This window comes from Triticum dicoccoides, chromosome 7B, assembly GCF_002162155.2.
Source record: "Triticum dicoccoides isolate Atlit2015 ecotype Zavitan chromosome 7B, WEW_v2.0, whole genome shotgun sequence".
Classification (NCBI taxonomy): domain Eukaryota; kingdom Viridiplantae; phylum Streptophyta; class Magnoliopsida; order Poales; family Poaceae; genus Triticum; species Triticum dicoccoides.
This window is the reverse complement of record NC_041393.1, coordinates 681,458,366-681,469,545: the sequence shown is the minus strand read 5'-3', so window position 1 is coordinate 681,469,545 and position 11,180 is coordinate 681,458,366. Positions and strand designations below refer to the sequence as shown.

Below are 11,180 nucleotides of genomic sequence, written 5' to 3'. Positions count from 1 at the left end.
TATATATATATATATATATATATATATATATATATATATATATATATATATATATATATATATATATACATGTTATTCTTCTGTAAATAGAGCAAATCACACGGCTAATTAGCAGCAATCGTCTGTGTTATTATTAATCTTCGCACACATTTCTGATCACGGACCTGTTTGCCGCGTATCACACACATATTATTTAGTTGAATCGTTTTCATTGTGTTGCACAATAAAGACTGCAAAGAGGGATCTACAACAGCAAGGTCTATCGAGGTCTTTTTTTTGTATTTTTTGACATTTTTTGTTTTTTAAACATATGTTGATTGGCTTGAAAAAGGTCTATCTCATTACTTTTTGATAATTGTTTAACTCAAGCAACTAGTTTTCATTTTTCAAAAAAAATTGTACGAATAGAATCACACACGAACTTACTAAAGTAACCGTCTGTGTTATAATTTCTCATCGCAAACAGTTCATTCGAGTGGGCTGTTTGCTGCGTATCACACACATCTGGTTTACACGAATCGTTTGTGTTCTTTTGGCTGATCGCAAATGCCGCATATCACACACATCTTGTTAAGATGAACCGTTTCCGTTCTCTTGCCTAATCGAAAACAGTTTGTCCGAGTGAACCGTGTGTTGTATATCACACACACCTTGATCCGGCTGACCGTTTCTGTTGCATTCCCTAATAGCAAACAGTTCATCGGAGCGAAATGTATGCCGTATATCGCACACATATTGATATGGCAGCCCGTTTTTATTGTTCTTTCTCATCGCAAACAGTTCTGCTGGATCAACCGTATGCCCAGCATCGCACACGCAAGTAAAATCTGAATTGTGTTTGATGTCTCCGCCACCGCAATCATTTTACACCTTTTTTGACGGTTTTTTACACCACCATTTGCGATTATTACATCACACACAGTTTCGTCGCAGGGTCTCTGATCGTTGTGTCGCATTAGCAGCATCCTGCAGTAGTGAATAATTATCTTTACGAGGAGCTTCCTTGATAAGATCTACATCGTGTCCATGGGCATGAACACAAAGTTCAAGGTCGACTCCCACTTCTTATTCACTGCTCTATTAAAAATGATTTGAGTTTGAAAAATTACCTGGTGAAATACCAGATGAGTATGAGCCATGAAAAGTTTCAAGTTCACACAAATAGCAAAATTATAGATACAACCCATCAGGACATTTTACGAATCTATACAACAAATCCCGGGTGCCGCTACACCCTCAAGAATAGTAAATTCATAAACATTGAAAAAAAAACAATAAAAAACTGAAAAATCCAGGGATCAAAGATGATCAAAGATTTGATGTTCTTGCAAAGTTTCAGCAAAAAATAACCTTCGTGGAGCCCTCACAAAAAAATCACCGCTAAAAATGTACATAAACTTTGAACAATAATTTTGTTTTTTTAGGTCAGGGCTCCTCGAATGTTTTTTTTAACTAAAACTTTGCAAGATCATCAAAAGTTTGATCATGTTTGATGTTCAAAAGTTTCAGATTTTTTTATTTGTTTTGAGTTTACTGTTCATAGAGGGTGTAGGGGGACCCGGGTGCTGAAAATCCTGTCTCTTATTTAAATCTTGTAGAGTTCCATGATGCTTTGGCGTTACTCTCTTTGGTCCGCAACATTTCCACAACTATATGATTGCATGGTCTGAAACTTCTTTTTATTTATTTTTCCTCGTGCATCATCGTAGGATCCAAGAATATGCAGATGATAAGTGGCGAAGCATAGAAATCTGAAGGGAGAAATAATCATTGTAAGAGTACCTGCAGAGCAGATGCAGCATCATCAGAAGAAAACACAGAGCATTGACACTGCACTTTCTAATGGTGAAATTTGTCTGCAGATGATAACTGCCAAAGGAAGGAGTGAAGTATGAAGAGGGAAACCCTCTCGCACTGTAAGTTTTACTAGGGAGTAGGTGGCATTAGATTGGAAGAAGACACAGATCTTTGACACTCGGTAAGATTTTCTTCTCTTCACGTCTTAGTTTGGAGTAAAATACATGGTTAGTAGAGAAAGTTGTCCCGGAAGTTCAGTTTCATAGATCAACTTATTCTAGCATTTCCCGAACATATGGAACATGAGGAAATGTCAGAGGAATTCAGTCTGTTGACTTGAGACCATTTCAAGGCAATTCCCCACAAATGTACCAACTTTTGCTTTGGTAGTCACGCGGTTCTACTACTTTGTGAGGAAAGTTCAAGTATGACCGGTTAAGTGCGTACTTAGGTTCACCATACAGTATAAGTAGCTGTTTTGAAGAGCCCCTTTGCAACTGTTACTGAGAAGGTGACAACCAAGATCGAGGCCAACGTTCAGCTGCCACAAAGGCTCAAAAACAGAGCAGAACTTAACGTGCCGACGGCTCCAACTGGGGCGGAGCTTAACAGCAAAACCGGAGAGAATCCTGTCCGCGGGAGGGGCGACGACAACCGGCGGCGAGGCCGACGAGCTGAAGCCGATGCGCAGCGGGGTGGAGGAGGTCGGGTGGCCGGATCGCCGGAGGAGGGGAAGAGGGCAGAGGATGCGCAGGCCTCGTGAGACGAGCAGCTGGTGCCTGGTGGCCCGTGGGCTTGGCCACTAACGACTTCCCGTCCATGACTCGTATCCATCAATAATCCGTGTCCGACTGTGCCGTGGCTCCGACTCCGGTCGAGGTCGCAACTGGCAAGCCCGATATCGACTTGTTGTGCTGGTCCGTGGTTCCATAAATTGATGAGAGGGCCAGGCCATGATGTACGAGCATCCCAGACAAGCACTTCACGTTCCTGGTTTTTCGTTGGCGAAAGAGTAGAACGACCCGCCTCCGCGACGCAAAAGCGCCGCCGGGATTGATGAAGCTTCTTCCGGCCGCCCTCGGCCTCGTCCTCCTCCTCCTGCTCGTTCTGAATCCCAATGGCGTGCAGGCCCGGCCAGCCCCATCCGGTAGCCATCAGAAGAAGGCGTCGAGCGCTACCTTCTTCGTCTTCGGGGATGACTTCGCCGACAATGGGAACCTCCCTCCGACCGAACCAGTCACGGAGATGTCGCGGCAATGGGCCTACCCCTACGGCTCCAACTACGTCGATGCCGATGGGTTTCCGCGGCCGAATACTCCGTCCGGCCGCTTCTCAAACTACCAAATCCAGTCCGATTTCATCGGTAAGTACTATGTTATATTACCCTAGAAAGTACTTAGTTATACTGTAATTTCATCCAGTAATCCATGGTGCATCACAATTAACCCTACTCGTTGTTTTATTAATAACTTGCAGCAATAATGTTGGGATTGGAGGAAGCCCCTCCGGCGCATGCCCGCACGGCAGACAAAACATGCGATCCATCCGGCATGACCTTTGCTACCGGTGGTGCAGGCGTGTTGGACAGTACACCGCATGAGGTCCCCGTCCTAGCCAAGCAGGTCGAAACTTTTAGGAAGATGATCAAGGACGGGACCATCACAAAGAACCAACTAAGTCGCTCCGTAGCGCTCGTGGCCTTCTCCGGACACGACTATGCAGGCACCGGTGTTATTGGCCTTAGTAGCCCCAACGATGTGAGTATCATATCAACGCACAGTGTATATATGCATGCACTAATTTGAACAACTAATTCGTTTGTACATCTTACTAACTTATAATTTTCATGTACGCGATGTAGATTAATGCTTATATTGAAAAGGTGACAAAAGAGATTGCAGCTAATGTGAATCAATTGTTGAAGCTTGGGGTGACAAAGGTTCTTGTCAATAACTTGCACCCTATTGGTTGCACGCCATCACACACCCGAACCAACAACTACACCACGTGTGATATTTTTAGAAACTTGGGTGCATCCATCCACAACGATAATCTGAAACAAGTTATGACATCAAAGAAGAATATCTACATCGTCGACGTGTACACCGCCTTTGCTAGTATGGTGGATCATGCGGCAGGTATGTATCTACATGCATTCAAAAGTGTCTTGTTATTTTATAATTATCTTAATCTAATTAGATGGGTTTGATTGTGTACTTGCAATAATTTATCTGAACATTTTAAATTTCATGTGCATTAATGTAGGTAAAGGCTCCGACTTGTCCAAACAATTCAAGCGCAAACTATCGCCGTGCTGCGAGAGTTTGAATTCGAAGGGTTACTGCGGACGGCAAGATGAGTCATCCGCGGAGCTACTGTACACTGTGTGCGACAAATCGAACAAATTTTTCTATTGGGACGACATGCATCCGACCCATGCAGGATGGGAGGCTGTCATGAAACAGTTGGAAAAGCCCTTGAGGGAGTTTGTAAATCGAGCCTAGGTAGCTGGGCTTTCTGTATCTGTGTAGATCTTTGTATCCATGATGCCAGCCTTCTGATTGTATTTAATAGTTTCATGTATTTCAAAGACTGGGATTTTCCCGATTCCATGATGAATATTATACTGTATTTGCATCTACTTTTGTGAAGACCTACTAAACAAGTCACGTCAAGGGACAACGTGATCCCCGCAACCAAAGATAATCCCGTATTTTCTCCCCAATATATACCCCAGTCACGACCAACCCATGGCCATATGACAGTGACTTCACTACGAGCACGAGCTCGTGCGTGTAAAGAGATGTGAAATGGGCACCAAAGAGTACGCTGAAGTAGCAACGGAGTGTACGTGCGCGAGATCGACAACGACAGCGCACGCCGGTATCTTCTCAGTTTGTTGGGGAAAAAGTCTATTTTAAACCTTGAACCTGTAGAGGTCGGGCGAAATGAACCCCCAATTCGAAATCCCGGTCGATTGCACCTGAACTGTGCAATCCCGGTCTAAATCGGAGCCTGGCATCGTTTGAACTGGAATTCGTCTGGTGGGCCGGCCCACTAGAGTATTTTTTTTCTTTAAAAAACAAAAATTCCAAAGGGCGCACACCCTGCTCAGTAGCCCGCTTTAGTGTTTTTAAAAAAAAATTAACGTGCGGTGGTAGCTCAAACAGAAAATCACTCGTTGTTGATCGAAGCAACAAACCACGGGGACACCATATCTAAAATCTACGAACTTTTTTCCAAATTTCCATATTGTTTTCAAATCGTGTAAATATTTTTTTGAATGCTCAAATTATTTTAAAGTATATAAAAACCGGCCCATGTGGAGCTATTGAATGGCAGGCGCGCAAAAAAGCCCCGTAAATATTTTTTTAATGTTTAAATTATTTTAAAGTATATAAAAACCGGCCCATTTGGAGCTATTGAATAGAAGGTTCGCAAAAATAAATCTGTTAAAGTCCTGCTGAGTGACTCGAACTCGCGACTTGGGTCTTGTTAGACGTTGGAACTTGCCAACCAAACTAGTTAGCTGGACTGTAGATTCGTGGAGCGGTACGGTATGTATAGAATATCTTTTAAAAAGTTTTGCAAGTATTATGGACTGAAGATTTTGTAATATATATTGAACATTTTGTTAATATGCGATGGACATTTTAAATTATACACAATTAACATTTTTAAATTGATGAACTTAAGCCGCAGTGTTGACCACGGTGTGCACTCGTCCCCACGCTGGGCCGCCCCATTTTGTCTGTTACACTGCTAAAAACATCTAATGCAGCAAACACCTTTCCATTTTTCTTTTTTAATAATCCGTCGAAACAAATTAGTGCGTGATTCTTTTCCTTTTTTCTTTATTATATAATCTGTAAAAGAATTATCTAATGCATGGAACCTTTTTCAATATGTTTTTAAAATTTGTGAACTTTTTTAGAAAACTCGTGCAATTTTTATAATCCATGAACTTTTTAAAATCCAGAAACTTTTTTCAAAGTTGTATTTTTTTTTGCCAAATTCATGATCTTGTTTTCTTTCCCTGAACTATCTCGAATTTCTGCAGTTCTTTTTTTTCATTTCGCGAACTAAAAAACGGTCAAATAGTCATATTTTTGCTGTAGTGTACGACTAAGTGATATTGACGTAGTGGTTAATGGCTACAGCTGTCAACGTACAACACTATAGTTCGATTCTTGCTACTCGCAAATTAATGGAAAAAGGCAACGTATGCATTTTTTTTCTTTTGCGTTCTTCGTATGTCGCTGGGCCTCACAGACTGCACGAAGTGGACAGCGCCCTGGGCCAGACTGGGCTCGTCCATTTTTTTTCCAGCGCGCGACCAATCCTGGCCACGTCCGTGATCCCGGTGTTCCAAACGATCTAGGGTTCATTTTAGACCGGGATTGTACAGTTGGGGGTGCAAACGACAGGGATTTTGATGTGGGGGTTCATTTCGCCTAACCTCTACGAATTCAGGGTTGTGTAAGTACGTTGCCATGATCGATCGATCGATCGATCTGCAAAGTAATCTTCCGAGTTACTTGTAACAACCACAATGGTCGTCGTCATGGTCTCTTTGGCCGTGCCTGGCATCCACTGCACAAGCTCCGCGGCACGTATTGCGGTCACTGACACCGCGTACGTACGTACTCTCGGTGCGTGGTCGCTGGCGTCCAAACTCCGAAGTGACTATACATCACCGTGCATGGGAATGCATGGCATATGTTTTTTTTTTTAGACAACACACGAAGCTTTTTATTGATTCATCACAATGTTTACAGGGACGAAAGAAAGATCTCCGGGATGGCCTAACCATACACGGCGGCCACCCCCGAGAGATAAAGCATGCTTCGCTAAGTTGTGAGCTTCATAATTTGAGCTCCTAAACTCATGGCTAAACCTACACATATCAAAAGTTGCAGAATGGCTTAATATTTCATGCACAATAGCACCATATGGAGATGCGTCCTCCTTTTTCAGAGAGTCTACTGCCTTCTTGCAATCCGATGCAACATGAATGCGCCTTTGGTACAAGTCCTCCGCAAGTGCAAGGCCTTCTCTGATCGCCATGGCCTCCAGCGTTTCCGGGTTCCCAATATGCTCTATGATCAGCGCCGAAGCTCCCAAAAACAGACCATCTGAACTTCTGCAGATTGCACCCACAGCCCCGAAACGGGCTTGCCTTGGTGCGGCCGCGTCCACATTGATCTTCACGCATCCCGTGGCCGGAGCCTGCCACTGGGTTGGTCTTGCAGCTTTGACTACGGTCCTCCGAGGTTCACTTGCCTTAATATATCTCAAGTCATCAAGAAAGCTTGTGATAAATCCATAAGTAGATTGCGGTGATTGGAAGATGTCCTCATAGATCGCTTTCCTTCGTGCTCGCCAAATTGCCCACATAATAACAATCATGTGTGCAAACATATCTCCGTTCAACACTCCACTCATAGCAAAAAAGCCAATCCTTGGGGTGTTCTTCCACTCTGTCCACGAGATGATGAACCAACTCCTCCGGAGCTAAGGCCCAAACGCTGCTTGACATCGGACACATAAAGAGTGCATGTCTCCAAGAGTCAACCGCCCCGCACAAAGGGCATTTGTCCTCGGTGGCCATATTGCGGTGTTTGAGTAAATCAATAGTGGGCATGGAGTTTCTCGCCAATCTCCAAACGAACATGCGTAGTTTCGATGGAACCTGCATGTGCCAAATAGTACTCCACTTGTCCGCCTCCTGCTGCACAATAGAAGTTCCCGCTTCTCCGCTCAGCCAGGCCTCCCGCTCATGCTTTGTTCTGAGGATCATGCGGTAACAGGACCGAACACTGAAATTTCCTCTTGGTTCTTCCTGCCAAGCCCAAAAGTCCGCAACCTTGCGAGTACACAGTGGTATCTTCAGAATATCGTCGGCATCAAACCGAGCAAAGGTTGCTCGAATCAGCTCCTCTTTCCACGATGCCGTGGTACTATCTATAAGCTCGGAGACCATGATCGGAGGGTTTTGCGTTAGCGATGTGATAGGTCTTCTTACTCCCTCCCTCGGTATCCAATTGTGTCTCCAGATATAAGTGGACTCGCCATCTCCAATCCTCTTCACAGTACCCTGTATCAAAACATCCCGACCGTCAATGATCGAGCGCCAAACCTGAGAAGGGTGTGACCTCTTTCATATGTGCACAAAAGGTTACATGCACAGACAACGACGACTGCGGGGCCGTATTGTCAACGCCAAGGCCTCTGCATCCAGCCCACAGGGGGAAGCACCGTTCGTGACCCAGGAGGGAAGGCCCAGCAAGCGGGCCCATCAGCCATCGACGAGATACGCTGAGAAGGATTGGGTGCTGAAGTGATTCATTATAAATAGAACAACTGTGTAATTAGAAGAGGGGGAATTGGTAAATGGCAGAGGCCGCCGGCTTGTAAATCCTTCAGTTGAGTTAGCTCGTGGTAATACACAGAGACAAGTTTCCTGCAATTCGAATCTCGCCATGGCTTCCGTCCCAGATCCCCTAGTCTGAACCTAACAATTGGTACTCAGAGCCAAAATTCCCCACCCACATTCCGATCTCAGGGTGGAGCCCGTCCACGACACGCGCCTGGCGGCGGCGGCGGCGCGTCGACGGCAGGAACTCATGGAGAACCTCACTCCGGAGGGCAACCATCTACGACACTTTGCGTCAAGTGAGTGAGGCGGCCCACTTGCGCCACCAGAAGGAACTCGATGCGATGATTGTGGCGGCGGTGGGAAGCGCAGTCGAAGCAGCGGTAGCGCGATCCGTTGGAGTGGCGGTCGACAAGGCGGTGGATGCGGCGGTCGGCACGATCGTCAATGATATGCAAGCCTACACCGACGGCGCTGAAGCGGACCTCCTCAAGCAAATCCAGAAACTGCGGGCAGCCAAGGGCCCTGTATTCCGTGGCGGTGAGGCCGGCCCAGGCAATAGGTCGCCGAAGGGGATGCCAGAGACGGGGGTACGAGCAGCTCCCACAGCAAGGGGGGCGGGATTCGCGGCGCCTGCACCATACATTCCTCCGCCGGCCCGAGGTACAACCGAGTTAGCTCGCCCGAGTTCCTCCTTCTCTAGTCTGCTGCACCGCGAGAAGAGAAGCAGTTCATATTCATCGTCGGGCCATGGCAAGCCTCCTTCTGTAGATTTTCCGAGATTTGATGGTGAAAATCCCAAGCTATGGCAGACTAGATGTGTAGATTATTTTGACATGTTTGATACAGATCCGGATTTGTGGATAGCAGTAGCATCAATGCAGTTTGAGGGGCCTGCAGCACGTTGGTTGTCCTCCGTTCAGCACAAATTCGTGCGTGCATCATGGGATGAATTTTGTGACGCGGTGCTTAGCAGGTTTGGGCGGAATCAACATCAGGCATTAGTTCGCAAACTGTATCGTCTTCGACAGACTAGTACAGTTGAGGAGTATATTGGTCAGTTTGCTGAACTTATGGATGAGTTGACTGCATATGAGCCTGACCCTGACATGTTACACTATACTACTCGCTTCATTGATGGGCTGAAACCACAAGTCCGAATGACAGTTGCAGTGCAAAGGCATGTGGATTTGGATTCGGCTTATTCCATTGCTGCAGTACATGAGGAAATGGGAGAGCTCGATAGTGATACTTATACTTCTAGTCGTCACTCTTTTTCATCATCTGGGTATGGGCGTTCTGACAAAATAGTTCCTGTCAAAGCTATTGAGGAAACTAGAGACAAGCCTAAGGTGAATACTCGAGAGGATAAGTTGGCGACACTCAAGGCTTATCGCCGAGCAAAAGGCCTTTGTTTCATTTGTGGTGAACGCTGGGGTCGAGATCATAAGTGCAATCAGACTGTGCAACTGCATGTAGTGCAAGAGATGCTGGAATTTTGTGCCTTGGATAATGGTGATTCTGAGGATAGTGATATGGATCTGATGGTACTGTCAGTTGACACACAGATTGCAACAGGCGGTTCGTCGGCTATCAGGCTTGATTGTCAGCTAGCTGGTCATAAGGTCAACTTCTTGCTTGATTCGGGAAGTTCCCACTCATTCATCAGTGATCGTTTAGCGGCTCATGTGCCTGGTATGCAACAGTTGCCCAAACAACAGAATGTGAGAATTGCTGGTGGTGGTCAATTGCAGTGTACACATGTTATTCCTCAGTGTTTGTGGTCAGCCAGCGGGCATGAATTTGAGTGTGATTTTAGAGTGCTACCATTGAAACATTATGATGGCATAGTGGGAATGGATTGGCTTTCTTCTCTTGGCATTATGCAAGTGAACTGGCTTGACAAATGGATGGCATTTGAGTATAAGGGAGCTCCAATATTTTTGCAAGGACACCCCCCCTGCTTCCTTTAACTGCACTGTGGTAGAGCTCCATTTGGTTCAACCAGCTAGCGACAAGAGTCCTATTGTTCCTCTTCCAGCACCTATACAGGAACTGTTGGATGAATATGCTAGTGTGTTTGCTATTCCCACTTCTCTTCCACCACGACGGGCTTGTGATCATCACATTCCTCTGATGGAAGGAGCTCAGCCAGTAAATATCCGACCCTATAGGTATTCTCCAGAACTGAAAACAGAAATTGAGAAACAGATAAAAGAGATGCTGGAATCTGGAATAATTTCACCTAGTTCCAGTCCTTTTGCTTCCCCTGTGATAATGATTCGCAAGAAAGATGGGACGTGGCGACTCTGTGTGGACTATCGGCACCTCAATCTGATCACATTGAAGACCAATTATCCCTTACCTGTGATTGATGAGTTACTCGATGACTTGACAGGAGCATCTTGGTTTTCAAAGCTTGATCTCCGTGCAGGTTATCATCAAATTCGTTTGGCTCCGGGTGAAGAATACAAAACAGCTTTCCATACGCATAATGGACATTACCAGTTTAATGTCCCGGCTTTTGGTCTAACAGATGGCCCTCCTACTTTTCAATCTGTCATGTGATCTGGCTCCAGTGCTGCGTAAGTGTGCTGTTGTATTCTTTGATGATATACTCATCTTTAGTCAAACATTGAAAGACCATATACAACACTTGAAAGAGGTGCTGCAATTGCTTCAAAAACACCAGTGGCAAGTTAAGAGCTCTAAATGTGAATTTGCACAACGTCGTATTGCTTATTTGGGATATGTGATTGATGGCAATGGTGTCTCTACTGATCCAGCAAAGGTATCTACTGTGCAAGAGTGGCCAGTCCCTGCTAACCTCAAGGAATTGCGTGGGTTCCTCGGACTATCTGGATATTATAGCAAATTTGTCCAACACTATGGTATGATTAGTCAACCTCTCACTCAATTGCTGCGCAAGCATGTCCCTTTTGTGTGGTCTCCAGCGGCACAACAGTCCTTTGATCAACTGAAGCGAGCTCTTACTACAGCGCCTGTC

General features: G+C 45.3%; 1 protein-coding gene across 1 annotated transcript; it reads left to right on the top strand.

The window, feature by feature from the left end:
• Positions 1–2,853: 2,853 nt before the first annotated feature.
• Positions 2,854–4,301, top strand: LOC119337554 (GDSL esterase/lipase At5g03600-like). Its single transcript, XM_037609720.1, has 4 exons — positions 2,854–3,160; positions 3,274–3,554; positions 3,659–3,935; positions 4,063–4,301. The coding sequence occupies exons 1-4, from the start codon at positions 2,854–2,856 to the stop codon at positions 4,299–4,301; spliced, it is 1,104 nt and encodes a 367-aa protein (XP_037465617.1).
• The last annotated feature ends 6,879 nt before the right edge of the window (positions 4,302–11,180 follow it).